The sequence below is a fragment of the Rhinolophus ferrumequinum genome, chromosome 12 (genome assembly GCF_004115265.2).
Source record: "Rhinolophus ferrumequinum isolate MPI-CBG mRhiFer1 chromosome 12, mRhiFer1_v1.p, whole genome shotgun sequence".
Taxonomy (NCBI): domain Eukaryota; kingdom Metazoa; phylum Chordata; class Mammalia; order Chiroptera; family Rhinolophidae; genus Rhinolophus; species Rhinolophus ferrumequinum.
This window is the reverse complement of record NC_046295.1, coordinates 66,213,112-66,230,579: the sequence shown is the minus strand read 5'-3', so window position 1 is coordinate 66,230,579 and position 17,468 is coordinate 66,213,112. Positions and strand designations below refer to the sequence as shown.

Genomic DNA, 17,468 nt, shown 5'->3' with positions numbered 1-17,468 from the left:
AGTCCTTAGATCCATTTCCCACCGGAGGCTGTTTAGTGTAATGGCTAAAAGTAACCTGCACAGTCCTCCCACTTTCCACCTGTGCGACCTGGAGCAAATTATTTCTCTCAGCCTCAGCGTCTTTACATGTCAATGGAAATAATAATAACTTTAAGTTATTGTAAGGCTTAAGGAGTTCATCCATGTAAATTACTCAGAGTAGAGCTGGGCAAATAGGAATGACTGAAAGGACTATAGCTGTCATTATTTTTACTCCAGACGTATTCCCTAAGCTTCTAGTGCCAGGTGCCATGCTTTCTGGACTATAAAAACCATAAATTAAATCTTAAGTCCCTCTTCAGCCCTCCCTGCTGGGGAGCACCATCTGATGGAAAGGACAAACTCAAAGAAAGAGAAATAAGAAACAGTGATCAAACAAGGCAGAGGGATGGCGGCAAGGCTTGGCAAAGTGCAGGGGAGGGAAGGGACTGCCAAGTAGGGAGAGGTTCAGCCCAGAGGCCAGGATGGGCCCAATCAGGGCAGCCAGAATCTGCACTCACCCTGCAGCCCCTTGTCCAACCTGGAGGCTGCAGAAGGCAGGAGGGGTGTTTAGCAAGACTGGCCAAGGGCAGACACTGACCCATTACCTTTAAGTGTGTCCTGGGCCCAGGATCCTCCCCGGCACTGCACCAGTCCTATGGGGGGCAGGAGAAGAAGAGATAGACACCAGGGCGGGGGCACAGCCCTGGGCTCCTGCAACTAACTCATCATCTACTCCCCAGCTTCTCCGAGTTTTAGTTCCCTTTGCAGACTCTGCATTTACCCAGACCTTTCCTGCAAAGAGAGATGTCCTTAAGTCCTGCTGAGCAAGTGTCTCCATTTCTCCAGACACTGAGTGCCCAGCCTCCCCAGGAACCGGGTGCTTCACAGAGATTTAGGAAGGGTATGGGGGGTGGGTCAGGAGAGTGGGGGTTGGGAGAGAAAGAAAGATCCTTGTTTTTACAAGTCAGGTTTTGTTTTTGTTAAACTGGAAAGTCCCAGTAAGAGGCCCTAAGAGGGCCTGTCACAGAAGTTTGGGGGTAAAAAAAAAAACCTTGAGAAACAGCAGATCTAAGCTCTCCATTTTACAGATGAGGAAATTAAGACCCAGGAAAATGAAAGTGAACTATCCAAGGTCAAGGAGCCAGTCGGGGTCCAAGCCAGAACGGAACAGTGCCCATTCAGACCGGGGATGTCCCACCACGTCTGGCCTTGGCCTTGGGCAGATGTGTCCTGCCCCAGTCATTGCCCTCAAGTCCGGTTCCGGGTCTGCTGCCTGGGGGTCTCCTTTATCCAAGAAATCACCCCCACCGGCCACCGGCTCCCAGAAGCCGCTTGAGAGCAGCTCCCACGCACAACACGCGGAGAAAGGGGCCCAAAGGCGCCCGGAAGAAGCCGGACGCGATCGCGGCGCCCACCCCAGGCCAGAGAGGAGCGCCGAAGCGGCCGCGCAGCCCCGGGCCCGCGCGGCTCAAGCCGTGGCTCCCGGCTGCACGAGCCCGCGCACAGCACAGGGGCGCGCCCGGGCCCGCGCACACTCACCCGGCTACGCCGCCGCCCCGGAACGCGGAAGGTCGGGGGCGCCGCCGCCCCTCCGCGCCTCAGCCTCCGGCACCGCCGCGCGCGCCCCGCCTGCCGTCCGCGCCGCGCGCCACCCTCCTCGGTCCCGCCCCCGGGCCGGGTCGGCCCCGCGCGGTCACCCCACCCGTAGGAGCCGCCCGCCGGGCGCGCTTCGGGGCCAAGAGGGAAGGCTTTTCCCCGCGCGGTGCGCGGCGAAGCCGAGCTGGGAGCGTCCTTTCATCAGCTGGGCTCCTCCCGGGACGCCGCGAAGCGCCTCGGTGCTTGCCAACCACGTGCAGGGATTTTAGGGCTCTAGGGGGTTTGGGGGGGGCCGAACCCTAGATTCCCGTCCCTCCCTGAATCTAGGTCTGGAGCGACGGCTTACCTCTGAGGTCCAGCCCACGCCTAACACAGTCACGGGACTCGGTGGATGAGCCAGTATTGGGGACCAGAAATTTCTCAGGGACTTGTTTTTAAATGAAAAATTATGTGCACTGTATTGTTAAGATCATTGGTTTGGGGATCCGCTTTTTAGATCATCTTTGGTAAAGTATTGAACTTCTCTGGACCTCAATTTTCGGTTAAAAAAATAGATCATTATACTATTTCATGGGATTGTGTAAACCTTTAATGATATAGTCTGTGTGAAGTATCCACAACTGCCCAACACGTAGTAGCTACACACTAGATTTTGATTGCCACCCCTGCCGTCATCACTCAGCATTTCAGAGGGGTCTACAGTGAAAAGTGGCCCCTCCCCAAGGAAAGCAGGAATGTTTTGTATTTTTCCATGGAGTACTTATGGACAGATGCACACGTGTGTATTTATACAAAAGGGAGTCTATTCTGTTGGACACCCTACTTTTTCATTAAACAAAGTTCCTTGGCATTCACCTTATGCCTCAACACCCCACTCAGCCTCCTTTCTTTTCAAGGGGCTCATAGAAGTAACTCCACATACTGCAAAAAGGCTCTCTCTTTTCTTTGTCCCTCCCGAGTTCCCACTCTTGCTCCCAGGCCTTGCTGGACTGGTCACAGCCGCAGTGTTGCATACATGCCACAGCCTGCATTTCTACTTAAAACTGAGTCGGAATGGGGATGCATTTTTAATTTCAGATACTGCCAAGTTGCTGGAGGCCTCTCAAACCACAGGACTTAGTTGGCTGCACGTTTGGCCAGAGGCAGAGGCGGAATGCTTGGGGGCAGTGAGCAGTGACTGAGCATCTGAGCAGCAGATACTGGCCAGGAGCCCTCATTCACCAGGCAAGTGAAGATAGACATTGGGTGCCTGCTCGGTGCCAGGCAGTGTACTGGGCAAGCACTGAGCACACACCAGATCCAAGACATACCTGTCAGTTTGCCTCATTTCCCAAAACACAATTTGGGGGTATGGAAGCAAAAACCACATGGGATGTTGGAGCTTTACTGATTGCTGAGAGAGGGATCCACTGACAGATATGTGGCCTGGTCACCATCCAGCCAAATCCTGCCTCTCTAGCAAGGCCTACCTCCTCCATGAAGCTGGAAATTGTACTCCTGCATTTTTGCCAGGCTGTCTTCACTTTGCATTCTCACTGCTCATCCCTTCAGCATGGACTTACGTGTTGACACATCAGTCTCCTTTGCTAAGGAGACAAGCAAGAGGTGGGCCTTTGGAACTGGCTGCCCAGGCATCACCGCCTGTTCAGTTTGCCTCATTTCCCAAGGGGTTTGAGGGAAACGTGCACAGGTTGGTTCACCTCTCTGAGCTTCAATTGCCTCATTTATGAGAGAAAGATCAGAATTTCTGCTAAACTGAAAGATTGTAAGAATGAAATGTGATGATGACGTGCTTAGCAGAAAGCGATCGGTGAAAGTGAGCTGCTACTCTTGGGCAGCAAGGCCTCATGCCTTTCACCTCTGAACTGCAGCACATGGCCAGGCCTGGCCTGTAGCATGGGGCAGTGGGGACTCCCTGTAGAGTGGAGAAAGGTGAATAAAATCCAGTAAAAGGTGAGTAATATCTAGGAAAGGGCTGGAAAGCAGACTTCAGTAGCAGTATCTCGATGGATCCACAAGGCTCTGTGTGGTGGGCCTACGACCCTCCCCAATCCAGTCTGCCCTGTACTAATCTTTACCCACTGTCCCCCAACCCCTAAAAACCCTAAGCTCCAAGAATTCAGAACATCTCTTGGTTCCTCCTACACCCCATGCGCTCTCTCACTTCTCAGTGGTTGCCATGCCTTGCCATCTGGAAGGTACCCCAAACCCCATCCCCACCTCATTACCTGACGGACACATTCTTAGGTCTCAGCTGAAAGGACCCTTCTGGGAGCCATTTCCTGTCCTGGGCCCAGGCCAGCACCTCGTTCTCGTAGTTACCCTTGCTTAACCTACAACCACACCTAGCACAGATATGGTCATTGTTCAGTGTGCCAGTTCCCAAAAAGAGAGAAATGGGGCATAGGGCTGTTTCCGCCCATGCTGATAGCTGTCCCGCAGCACTCTGTCCTCAGTGTTTTAGGGAATAAATAGCTATGAGTGAAATCATCAGGGCCTCAACTATACATAAATCCAAATACAGTCATGTACTCCCTAATGTCAGACTGCATATACGACAGTGGTCCCAGAAGATTATAATGGAGCCTAGGCATGTAGTAGGCTATACCGTGTAGGTTTGTGTCAGTCCATTCTATGATGCTCGCACAATGACAAAATCACCTGATGACGAATTTCTCAGAACATATCGGCGTCATTAAGCAATGCATGACTGTAACCACAAACCCCAAAGCCATCCTTAGTCAGCAGTTGCACCATCTGTCCTGCTGTGTTTATAAGGGTTAGATTCATGTTTGAGAGCCAGCTGCCAACTATCTGGCAACCTGGATGAAGAAGGAATGAAATCCTTCCCAGCCCGGCAGAACCTTCAAGCGTGGCAGTTGATGGGACAGGGGAGAGCCTCAGAACCGCTGGATAAGTAAGTGAAAAGCAAAAATCAAAAATGAGATCTTGTTTTTTGGAACTAGTCTGCTAACTATAGATTCACTGACTGCCTAACTCCTTTAGAAACATACTGCTTGAAATTTGCCATGGCCTGAACAAATTGAACTAAATCATATAGCAATTCAGGCTGGGAAGTCAGACAGACCTGGGTTCAAATCCAGTCTTTGCCACTAGTTAGAGCTATCTTAAAATTTTTTCCTAAAAGCATGTCCCACAGAATGTTCCGTTGCTAATGGCTCCATTAAATTGATTTCAAATCCTGGAAGTCACATCATGTAGTGAGTACCCCAGTATGAGATACACGTGTCAGAATTTGGGAGTAAACACACAACTGTCCTTTCCAGGAATGTGCAAGGAGTAAGACAAGTCACATGCTATTTGTCAGGAAACTGTGAAAACCAGAAGAAATACTCTGAATTCCTGTCGGTGAGGCCAACAACCCTCCTGAAATGTCAAGAATCTGTTTCTACACTATGTGCAGAAAGAGCCACGGGCAGATACAAAGGCAATAAACTGGGGCAGGGTCCAAAGAGAGAACATTCACAGCTCATTGGGAGAGAAGGACAATTGAAGGTAGCGATCAGGCTTTTGACTAGAGAGCTAGGCTCTCTGATTTAGCTTTAAAAACCCCATAAGACAATAGTAGACAACCTAATCATGTTCTCAGAACAACCAGCCTAGTTCCTCTCTTAAGCTTTTCTTCAATTGCTGCTATCTGTTCTAGAATGCTGTCACTCTTCCCTTTTTATTTTCAAGTAGAAAAAAAGCGGGGGGTGTCTGCTCCCTGACTTTCAAAGCCCACCAATCCCCATCAATCATTCGCCTGAACACAGTGAGCTATGGCCTTGAATTCATGCTTGACCCAGAAGCCAGTCAGTATCATTTGAAATTTTTTAAAAGCCAGAAAAGACAGATGTTGACATGATCTGGCAGCTTCCTCTCCCCAACCACTGGCAGGAGAATGTGCTTCTCCTGCCTCTGAAGACTGGCTTACTCGCAGGGGAAGGGGTGGGAGTGTGGGAGCAAAACTTGAACTGTCTGCCTGTACAGAAAAAGGCTTTTTCCATCATTTCAGAGCCACTGAAATGATGAGATCAGTTGACAGGACAAAACACTGAGATCTGCCAGATTTCCCTGAAGGAAAGAAAAAATTTTAAAGGTGAAAAACAAGGGGCATGGAAGACTCACCAAAACATTTCCTTCACACTAGCCTTGTGTAGCTAACCTTCTCCATTTCTTGGCACATTTGTGAGAAGAGTGATGGTTTCAGAAGTCAAGGAAAGCCATTTGGTGGGAAGAACCCGTTTTGATGAGTCTCTGGGCCTCAGCTTTCCCATCCATGGAGGTGGGATCACCCTGCCCAACGAGGTTTACATCAAGTGCCTGGCACATAAAACGCCTCCCTCACTAGAAGCATGCAGAGATTCAACATACGCCTCTGTCAAGTTGCTTCATCTTTGAGAACATCAGGGTTTTTTTCCACTCAGAAAAGTGGAAGTGGTAAATCTTTAGGGAACTTGTAGGTCGCACACAGAGCCGGCTTACTATAAGTAGTTTTGTGCCTTCTTTCAAGAACTCGACTAGGTCTGAGCTATGGCACCACATGGAATGGTCCGAGTTTCTGTGCTTATTTATAATGGGCAATATCGGGGGCATCCTTCTCTCTCTCTAGACAATGGGTTTACAGGACATGAAATTGCCCGGAACAATCAATCTAGGATTCGGGAGATGGAAAAAAATCACATGGGTGAGATACATAAAAGGTGTATGATATGCTCAGTACTGAGCACACGCACAGTGGGCAAGTACAGACACTGCGCCAGACACTGAGCCTGAATCTTGACTCTACCACAGCACAACTGGGGGCTGGTTCCTTAACCTCTCTGCTTCATATACTGCAAAATAAAAGTGGTCATGAGTTGTTGTTAATATAAATGCAAAAGTTCTTAGAACACTAGGTGATGTAGAGAAAGCTGTTAGTAATGGTAGCAGGTATTTTTCACTCACAGAATATCCACAGGCTCTCCAATTTCTTCGCCTCCCATGCAGTTAGGTTGGCTCATGTGACCCCTGCTGGTTAGTGGGCTGAAAACAAATGCTGTGTCATTGCAGGACTGAAGCATTAAGAGCTGCTGCACATTTGCCAACTTTATCTTTTCCTGCCTCTGCAATCACGGTAACCATGCTAAAGTGGTAAAGCCCCAAAGTGGAAATAATCTGAATCACTGAATCACGGAGAACTGCCCTGGAGTCACCCAACTTGTATCGAACATTCTAAGAAATAAACCTTTGTTGTAGTCAGCCACTGAGATTTCAGAGCATATCCTATCCGGACTGGCCAATAACCGCTGTTATTGTGGACTTGTAAACTTGTAATCAAAGATGATTAGATTGCGAAAAACAAATTTTAGAAAATTAGGAAACATTTGCAAAGCACCTAGAATATTCTAGGAATGTGTGGTACTTTAATAATTCTGTTGTTGCTGTACAACAGTGGTTCTCAACTTGGGGTGGTTTTGACTCCCAGGGACATCTGACAAGGTCTGGAGACATTTTTGGTTGTCATAACTCAAGGGGTACTACAGGCATCTACTAGACGGTCAAGGCCAGAGACACTGCTAAACATCCCTGTAGATTAAATGTACAAAAAGAAACCCTCCGGTGGCAGCCCAGACCCTATCTTCTAAGATAATCACTATTACTGAGGTTTCTTCTGTCCTCCAGATATACTCTGCATATAAAAGTATAGGCAATTGTATCATCTGTTTTGTGCTCAGTGGGAACAAATCACACATTGTTCTGCATGTGTTATCTTGGAATTCATTCCGTATCAAAACCAACATACCTGTCTTAGTGCTCACAGAACCTAACATGCTATTTTTTCATACCAGACTACAATGGAAGCCTGTGCCCAAGGGAGTTTTTAAAATATTAGTCTTGGCCCTACTCCTACTGGCCTGGGAGGGGCCTGACACCCACCTTTATCCTTGGGTACAATCAAGATTAACTACAGAATTATACCACCTGTGCCCTGGATCCCATGGCCTCTAGAGCCCCCAGGGATTCTCACTCCACCCAGAACACCTTCTCCAGTCTCACTCCCTCTATTCCCTCCCACCAGCATCTGAACGTATTATCACCTCTCAAATCACCTCCTCCATCAGCCGCTACAGCAGCTCTCTCCTTCCATTCACAGCCAAGTGTTTTTCCACTCTACATTCAATTCATGCTTCAAACCACTTAGGTTCCTCTCCCAGGAAACCAAGCTCTCTACTTTTTGGATCTTGTCTTGTCCTCTCACCTGAACCTATCAAAGCACTTTTGAAATATTTCCCTCTGTTGCTTCTGTGACTTGAGCTGTGAATCCAGCTGGTTGGCTGGAAGTCAAGGGTCAGTCATATAAATGCCATCCTATGAATCCGAGATGCAAATACTGGTGGCTATCAGGTTAGATACTGGGTCTAAACCAGTGAATGCAGGTGTTGCTTCTTCATGGTCTTCCAGTTTGGGAAATGTGTAGTTGCAGTAGGCAGAGACTTGGAGTTGCTACACTTAGAGATACCAAGAGTAAAGCCCTAACAAAACTGGGTAGTTTCGGGACACGCTAACATGGAGATGTTTATTAGATGTCCAAATCAAAATATCAGGTAAGCAATTTTGAGAACTCCAGGGTTCAGGAGAGCTAAGTTGAAAATATAAAGTTGAGTCTTCAATGTACCTGGTATTTAAAGCCAGGAAATATAGATGGTCTCAGCAAGGGAATTAGTGTGGAGAAGTCCAAGAACAAACCCTGGGGAAGAGGAGGAGGGAGATTGAGAAGCAAGGTAGCACATCACGGCAGGAGCCATGACAGTGGTTCAAGTAGTCAACCCCGCCAAACAGTACAGAAGGTCAGGCAGGAACCAGACTAGGCCTCTCAACCTGGTCAACTCTGCTGACCTTGACAAGCACTTTCAATGGAGGGGCAAGTGCGGATCAGAGTGCCCTGCAGTGAAAAACGGAAACGCTCATATAGAAAACTCCTGAGGAATTCTACTATAAAAAAGAACAGTAACTAGAGACAGGAAGTGACCTGAGATCAACCAGTCCCGAGTCATATAAAATGAAAGATGTTTTAAAGTCCAGCTAATTCTCTCGTACTGTTTCAGAACAAGCAAGGAAAGCCCACAATGTTCTCTTTAAACTGTTTCTACCTACCAGAAATTAGCCAAGGACTTTCTGCTAATATAGGGTCACAGGGCATTTAACACATAAGGGCTAGTGTGAGTTCCTGTAGCTATTAACACATACCAGCTAGCCTGCCAGAAAAGCAATATGCTTCATAACTTGCCCAAGGCTGAGTACAGGTGCTCTAAAGGAAAGGCAAACTGTTGACTTACTAGTTGCTTGCTGTTTTTCAAAACAGCCATTGGGTGAAATCACAAGTGATTCCCTTCCTGCTAAGATGCAGACTATGAATATTTTCTAAGTATGTGTGCAAATGTGTGTGTGATACACGTTAATTTAATTTCCTAAGTGAAATTCTGCAGACATCAGATGCAGACTATGAATACTTTCTAAGCATGTGTGCAAATGTGTGTGTGATACACGTTAATTTAATTTCCTAAGTGAAATTCTGCAGACATCTGGGTCAAAGTACACTTTATATTATCAAAAAGGAAGAACCAGAGGGGGGTAAATGCATGATAAAATCATTTACTTTTAAAAGATTATACCAGTACACCAAGTAATAACAAGTAACAAGTTTTTGAATCCTATCATCTAGTAATTTGGATTAAGAACTACTAGAAACCACCCAAACAATTATGCTAATATTCATTGTTCTAACCCTTAGCCAAAAAGGATTATTTAAGGCTGGCTGCTGCTTTACACACATTACAAATAACTATTTACTACTTTTTCATAGATAAAGCCCCTGACCTTCAAGAAAGCTTTAGGGGAAAAAACATTTAATCCCTTTCTTTCTTAAAAAGTTTGTTTTTTTACTACATCTAAGAAAGAAAACGTCAGTGTTGATATACATACGTTGCTTGAGCTAAAAGGCATAAGAAAACAGACAACATATACCCTTAAATTTCTAAGAAACATGAGGTAAAAAGATGAAATCTTTGGATAAGCTCTAAGTTTATACAAAGAAGCTAGGTTTGCTATTCTCCAAAAAGTAAAAGGACCTAGTATATAATAAACAGAAATAATTTAATGCCTTTCACAAGAATATAACTCAAGCTTTGCTAAAGCTTCATATTCCATGGAGGCGTCTAAAGGCCAATCCATGGAATAGGTGCTTCTTTCTTCTTCCCTTATCCATTTATGCGGTAGTTTTCATGGATCTCTGGCCGGATGTCGCAGACAAAGGCCAAGAGGTTATCCAGGACTTCATCCCTGTTCTGCTGGAAGTAGGTCTGGAGGATGGTCATCTTCTCTTGGGTGTCCTTCTCCACTTCAGTGCTGCAACTGCCGTGCGATCCCAGAGCCTGGAGTCGGGGAGCAATGACACATAGGGAACAGTGGATGACATTCTAGTTAGCCAGGAACAACTTTTGAACTCTGAGGAAACTTGGGCTCATCAATGAATATAAATTAGCAGCAGTGGACACTGTAGCCTAACGACTGAAGAGCATGTGGAAGTCGCAGAGTTAATGGGGCATAAACTCACGCAATCACTTTGATGGCCAACCTTAAAACATTTATCAGAAAGTAAATTGCACAGCATCTCTACTGCTAGGAAATTATCCTAATGTGTATTATTATCCTAGATATTCTACTATCCTAGATATTTTTAGAGCGGTATATTCTCATCTCTCTAGAGTCTAATGTGTAGCACTAACCAAAGACTGGAATGAACTTAAAGACCCATAGACGGAGGGCTGGTTAAACAAATGATGGTGCATCTACCCCAGAGAACACCCTTCGGCCATTAAGAAAGCTAAGGAAGGTGTGTATAGCAAGACCAAATGAACTGTAAAATATGCAGTTTAACGGGAAAAAAAGCAAGGTACAGAATGATATCAGTGTGGTTATTTCCTTCTGTGGCTTTTAAAATGGGGATATATGTTTTTGTATTTTTTAAACTCTTAAAAAAGAATAAGCACAAGGGTACAAGGGGAGACACAATTTAGGAGGAATATACAGTTTCACCATTACTGGCTAATGTTTTCGCTCTTACGTTCAGCAGTGAATTCACCAATATTATAAATATGTAACATCTGCTCTTTCAAATATAAATACTCTAGTAGAACACACATGAAACTGCCAACAGTGACTGTCTCCGAGGAGGCCTGCAGATCTGGGTGTGAGGGAAACTCCTTTTCATTGTTGCCCCACTTTATTGCTTGAAGTGTTTATTATATGCATGTCTCACCCCTTCAGTCTCCATTCACAATCTTACATACACTGATCGAGAGTTTCTTTTACCTTGTACTGTCTTCACAGTATGGCCGGCTTTTTTGTTAACTGCTGTTATTAAAACCTATCAGGTTCATAACAAGATATAAATTTTCCGTGTCTAACCCTTTATATTGCCTGACAATATCGCCTATATTGTTCTCACTTCGTTATGTATGTTAACAACTATATCCCTTCATGTTTGTATAATACAGTTTATAAAGCATTCTCTCAGATGTTACCTATTCCTCCATAACTGATGAGAAGGCTATAACTCCCCTTTCCACAGACGAGGAAACCAGGCTCAAAGAGGTAAAGGTGAACATGTGAAGATTCAAACCTAGGGCTCTCCATCCTATATGACTGTTCATATTACAGGAACACCCAGGGGCATTTCATCATGGTTAGCTCAGTTGCTCATTCATATTTTTTAAAATCCATAAACCCTATTCAGGGGGATAAAACCCATACTAACTCTATTCTATGAATATAAATAATTGCCAAACCCCAGTAAGTTGTCTCACTACTGAAGAGGTTACAATGGAACCTACTAGAAAAACTCAGACCTTATGCCTACAATGGAACACTAATACAGTCTCTACAAGCAACTGTGGCAGAGATGTAAAAGATGAGACGGCTGCCCTGACAAGAGTATTTCTACACTGTTCTGTGGGCAGTCTGACAATTTACAGCAGCAGTCTGGCCCAGTTTAAGAGTTAGCAAAACACTAAGTTTAAGAACGCTGTCACTGACCAGTGCTAAGATGAACAAAACTATTGCTACTTACTGCTGAGAGGCATGTGCGTTAATCACTGGACTTGGACCTGGGATGCTGTGTGCCAGGAACTAGCGGAGGCCACAATGTAGAACTTGAGAATGAAGCCCACAAAGCCAAAGGCAGAGTAGCAAGATGGAAATAAGAATCCTAAGATCATTATTTAAGCTTCTGGATCAAAATAAAGTTAGCCTTTCATCTGGATTTGTAATTAAGTCCACTTTGCTTAAACCAGTTTGAACTGTTTTCTGTTACCTGTATCCGCAAGTCCTGAGAGTTTCTTTTCTCTGTGAAGCCCTCCTCCATCCGTTCCCCTTTCCAGAATTTTCCTTGCTTCCTTTGTCTCTCTGTGATCTGTTTTTGCTCTATTATTGTCTGCATCTTACGCACGGCAGTCTAGCCTATACTATTGGTAAGTGTCTTCATCTCCACTAAAGTGGGACTCCGTGTGACATGTGTGTATGACTGCCACTGCACTTTTCACAGCTGCAGGTTTGCATGACTTGCATTTCACTTCTGAGTCTCCCTGACCACCAGGCTGTAAGCTAAACACCAGGACGAGGGCAAAGACCATGTCTATTTCTCTTTATAGCTCAACCCCAAACATCTGGTAAGGGACCTGGCACATGTTAACTATTCAACAGATATTTGTTAAATGATTGAATAAGGGAAGACTAGGATTCAATGTTAGTTAAAAACTGACCACCCTGAGATTCAACCTGAGCATGCAATAAAATAAAATACACAATAACCAAAACTTCAAAATTTGACCAGAATGAAAATTGCCAAGCTATGCTGGACATTTGGAGACTAGAAGGACGGGAAGGAGAGGGAACACTCAGGAACTAAAGCGGGAGACTAGAAGGACGGGAAGGAGAGGGAACACTCAGGAACTAAAGCGGCGATGAAAATAAGTGGGGCGCACCGCAGCTTCCTTGGCCTTGAACTCCTTCTCCCTCTGCAGGCGGTACTGTTCAATTTCAGCCTGAGCCTCTTCTTTGGCCTGCTTCAGCCTCCGGTTCTTTCCTGTTTTCAAAGAAAAGAGATACATCAGGAAGTGCTTAAAAAACAAGTAGAAGAGGAAGCAGAGACTGAGATGGTAAAGTCTAACATAAAAAAGAAAAATGTTTTTAAGATAAAGTCCAAGAGACATGCACTGGCAAGACGGAATTCAGAGCTACCTAAGAGTATAAGTTCTTGCTGCCTACAGGCTGTATTTAACTATTAATAGAAAGTGAATAGATAAAAAGGTATACCTTCCAAAACTATAAACTGTAAAAATAACAGAAAAATAAACTGGAAAGTGTGAGACTACTCTCCCAATCTTAACAAAGAACCAACATCAAATGGGTGACATTACCCATCTAAGGAACTCTTCCTCTTCCCAAGAAGTAAACATCTAAGTATGCTGCTGATTGCAATTGGAGCCGCTGCGTAGCTTAGCAGACACTAATAAGGTCCCAAGGGACCTCAACCTAAACTCTAACTAAAGAAACAGATGATGTAATATTGGAAACTAAAGGCCATGCCTGTGCATAACAAAATAAGTAATTAAAGTGGTGTTGGGAAGGAATCCTAAATGCAGAGCACTGGCCAGTAAGACTGCACAAGCATCTAAGGGGCGATGAGACAGACACAGGTGGTCTGGTTTCTAGAAAAGACTAGTTTAACATACAATTGGAAAACTTCTTTAGGTTCTACCGGAAGCTGCATAAAAACAAGACCACAAGACCAACCAAACAGATACTCTTTACTTTGATTCCCTGCCCACCAATCAAACTTCTCAGATACCCAAACATTAAAAAAAAAAAAAAAAAAAAAAAAAGAAAGGAGGAGAGAAGGGGGATTCTAGACAATCAACCAAAGCATTTATTTAATTCAGAGCAAAAAAACATCTTGCATTTAAAAGTAAGCTTTATTATCGATCACCGTACATCACTGCCCAAATCCCATTCAACCCATGTAGATAAAGGAAATTAAATTTAACCTTCCACCTCCTAAGATTAAGAAAGGATCTTAGACCTGTGATGACCCCATGACATCAACACTCCATGAGGCAAGTCTGACACAATCAACAGCTCTCTCTCTAAGCACCCCAAGGACTATTTCTGCAAGTATATATGTACTTCAGTATTATTTAGAGCCTACTGTTGTCCACTGGAACCAACCTGCACCCCAATGCACTACATGCTATCTTCATCAGCTATAGTCAAAGCTATGTTTCAAAGCCAAAAATCTTTTTCACACCAACAATCTACAAATAATATTTATGGCCTGAACATTGTGCAGTAGCTTCATATAATTTCACAATATTGCTCTCCTGATCAGTCCCAACTCCCACAGCTCCCTGAATTAATCACCTAATAACCTAATCACTTATTAGGTTGGTGCAAAAGCAACTGCAATTTAAAAGCTTAAAAAAAAAAATTTGCAAAAACCGCAATTACTTTTGCACCAACCTAATACATTCTGTCAGCAAACATCTTCAAAGTCCAGTTTTGAATTTGTTTTCTCTGAAAACCAAAACTAAATACCTGTACAGGACATCGTATTTCTTCTCAACCCTGTTTTTCATGGGCCTTACGTTATGGGAGCCAAAGTTTTGTTTCACTCCAGTGAAATAAACCATATCACAAATTTTTAAAAAATATTATGGTCCAAAGCAATGATTTCATGAAAAATTTGGATTGGACCAGTTTACCACATCATGTATTGCTTCTTCCAATTCCTAACAGGGCAAGTCAACTATAATTACAGATCAAGAAAGGCAATAATTTTTTCAAATTGCAGCCTTTCTCAATACTTCTGTTTCTAGTTATTGCAAATTCTGAGATGTGTATTAGCCATAAACTCCATTAAAACAAATTCATTCAGTAAATATGTAATAGCTATTGAGATGTACAAGCCCCTGCACCAGGCTTAATGGGATAAAGGTGTAAAACATAACCCATTTCTCTAAGGCACTCAGAATTATTCTTACCAAATTCTAAGTATTTGTTCCCGCACTTCCCCCAAATATTCTCACATGCTTTCCAACAGATACTTCTTCCGTTACTAATGAGCCATTACAGGACAAACTCTGAGAAGTCATTCTGGAAATACTGTATCAAGGGCATAATCAGAAATATTCTATGAAGAACATAAAACTTTCCAGTCACAACAGGAATAAAAGGCTTGGTTCCAATCCCCAACTCCCTCAAAGAAAGCTTTTTCTATGAAATATAGAGTATCACACAACCCCTAAGTGAGAAATTACAAAAGCCCTTTACTGGGGTATGGATTCAGAGTGTAAGTCTTACACTCGGAGAAACACCAAGGAATTACTAAGATTAATATTTCTTGGCATTTTACCCTTGCACAAGAAAGGAGACCTCTAAGCCCCAGCCATGCTGCTTCCCAGGCTATAGTCAAATTTCTCTCTGAGCCTCATTTGTCCCACCTGTAAAATAGGGAAATAGATAGAAACATCTATCTCACTAGATAAGAAACTGAATACATAAATTAGACACAGTCCCTATTATCCGGAAGCTTAGTCAAGTGACTGAGTGAGATGAAGACACAGGTTATTGCACTGCGATGACAGCACCTGGGAAGGACTCAACCTAGTATGAGGGGAGAAGGTCAAGTCAGGGAAGGCTTCTTGCAAGAACTGCTGCTTCGAGTTCTGAAGGAAGACTAACGGTTAGAGAACAAAGAGAGGAAATTGAGAAAAGGCTTTTCTAGTCAGAGGAAACAACCTTTCCCTGGCAAAGGCCTGCAGGGAAATCAACTAAGGTGCCTTTGAGGAATCCCAGTGGTTCAACAGTCTGGAGGAGAGTACCTTTGAAATTAGGAAAGAAAGCAACAGACAGATCCAAACGTGCCTCCTGCAACCGAAGAAAGAATTTGGATTTTATTCTGCAGGCACTAAACGTTTGCTGGCTGTGAAGGTGGTAGGAAAAGTCATAATCGCATTTCAGAGGGGTGACTAACTGCAGTGGGGAGAATGGACCAACAGGGAGGAGGTAACTTCTACCACTCACCAGTCTAGATCCACCTGTTAAATTCTTTAGCAACCTCGTTTCTCAATTTCAGCCCTCACTTCACCTGCAATTAATCTAGCCAGTGTCTGCTTCCTTCACTGGGATTCTGAATACCACGATGATGGTGGAGACCACAGATACAGCGGGCATCCCGCCGGGCAGGTCTTAGGCGCATTTTAAAAAACGTTTAAGAAATGAGCCTCCTACAGGAGCCTCAGAGAACTTGGTATCTTGGATTAAGACGCTGGGGGTAGGGACGGGGTAGAAGTGAATATATAAACCTTAACGACTGACTGAAGTGCCAACGAGGGAGGGAGATGTGGCAGACAACTCTGTTTCTAGACTGAGCAACTGTGTAGATGGTGGCGCCCTTCACTGAGACGGCGCACTCCAAAGGAACAAGTGGGAGGGGGAAAGACAACAAGTTCCTTTTGGATAGCCCATTTTACACGCCCCCCAGACACCAAGGACACCCACCCATTGTGGTCTCCACGCCCGATCCCACAACACAACTTCCAATCGACCTACAAGCTTTCCAAAGGCTCACATCCATAGAGCTTCCAAACACACAAGCTTCCGCGATTGTAACCAAGCCTCCGCCCCGCGGTTTCGGCCCCATCCGCCTACCACCGCCAGCGGCCCGGCCGCGTTCCTTGGACTCGCGCCATCCCTGAGCGCCCCGCCCCGACACTCACGCTTGCGGGCCTCCGACACCTTCTCGGCGGCCCGCTTCTCGGCCTGCAGCAGCTGCTGAATACCCTGCGACTGACTGGCCATGGCGGCGACGACTCAAGCCGAGGTGAGCGGCCTAAGTCCGCTCGAGTGCTCGGTTGGTCAGCTGATCCGGCCGCCCCAGATCTGCGCCTGCGCCACAACCGCTGTCACGTGACCCCCGCTGCGCTGTGTCAGCTGACTGCGTTTGGAGTCCTGTGAGTAAGTGGGAGGGGGCGGAGGAGGGAAGAACGGAGCGCCTTGACTGCGCCTGCCCGGGATTTGTCTTCATTGTCTTTGGGTCTCACGGCCCACGCTGTTTTTAATGGTGCCTCTCCCTTAGCTGGCTCGATTCTTGTGGCCGCCCTGCCACGTCATTATTGCCATAATTCCTCCCTTTACAATATGCCCACCTTAAGGTCCAAAGAGGAAGGGTCAAGGCCGATCACTTTCCCCTATTCTGCACACTCCTTTGTTTTCCCCCTTTCTGGAACTTTCCTTGGGACTCAAAATATATTAGGGGACCGATGAAAGTTTTTGCCAGGCTCCGGGTATGGAGTGTGGGTTGGGAATGGGGAGACTTGAGCTCAAGTCTGCCACTAATCTGCTGTGTGATTTGGGGGAAGACACTCCCTTTCCGAACCCAAGTTCAGGAAAAGATTGGACTGTTCCATAAATATTTGTTGAATGCCTGCTATGATCCTAAACCACTGTTGGTACGGAGGATACAGCAGAGAGCAAGACAGGTGGGGCGCACAGTTCATAAACAAAAAAAGAAAAAACACCGAAAATCATTAACAAAAATAGCAAATTACAAACTGTGATAACAATGAAGGAAAAACTCAGGATGATGCTTTAAGAAGGAATAGGAGAGGGCGGAGGTGTCTGTGAAGGCCCTCCCAAGAAAGTGGCACTTCAAATGAAATCAGAAGAATGGGAAGTTAGCCAGGAAAGAATAGTGGGGGGCGGGGCTGGAGGGGGAAGGGATCAGCGTGCTTGGATTGGGCAACTTGGCA

General features: G+C 45.2%; 2 protein-coding genes across 6 annotated transcripts in view; both read right to left on the bottom strand.

Annotated features, from left to right (window-relative positions):
- Positions 1-5,769, bottom strand: part of TMEM268 (transmembrane protein 268) — a 28,598-nt gene extending 22,829 nt beyond the window's left edge. The window contains exons 1-2 of one of the 5 annotated variants that reach the window (XM_033122875.1): positions 1,561-1,624; positions 627-674 (exon numbers count right to left, since the gene is read on the bottom strand). The gene's annotated coding sequence lies outside the window, so the exon portion shown is untranslated. Of the gene's footprint in view, positions 1-626; positions 675-1,219; positions 1,480-1,560; positions 1,650-1,723; positions 1,745-5,748 lie in introns of those variants that run through there. The other 4 variants (XM_033122878.1, XM_033122879.1, XM_033122874.1 and 1 more) reach the window with 4 other exon arrangements.
- A 3,470-nt stretch (positions 5,770-9,239) lies between these two features.
- ATP6V1G1 (ATPase H+ transporting V1 subunit G1) lies at positions 9,240-16,612 on the bottom strand. The gene is made up of 3 exons (XM_033123935.1): positions 16,437-16,612; positions 12,645-12,745; positions 9,240-10,034 (listed from the first exon to the last, which is right to left on the bottom strand). Exons 1-3 carry the CDS (start codon positions 16,516-16,518, stop codon positions 9,861-9,863), a joined length of 357 nt encoding a protein of 118 aa, XP_032979826.1. The 5' UTR covers positions 16,519-16,612; the 3' UTR covers positions 9,240-9,860.
- Between the last annotated feature and the right edge of the window lie 856 nt (positions 16,613-17,468).

Excerpts from the sequence above, each read along its gene's own strand:
- ATP6V1G1 (XM_033123935.1), bottom strand. The coding sequence starts at position 16,518 with ATGGCCAGTCAGTCGCAGGGTATTCAGCAGCTGCTGCAGGCCGAGAAG. Across the intron at positions 12,746-16,436 it reads GGTGTCGGAGGCCCGCAAGC|GAAAGAACCGGAGGCTGAAG; the intron begins GTGAGTGTCGGG and ends CTTTGAAAACAG. Across the intron at positions 10,035-12,644 it reads TCAAGGCCAAGGAAGCTGCG|GCTCTGGGATCGCACGGCAG; the intron begins GTGCGCCCCACT and ends CCCCGACTCCAG.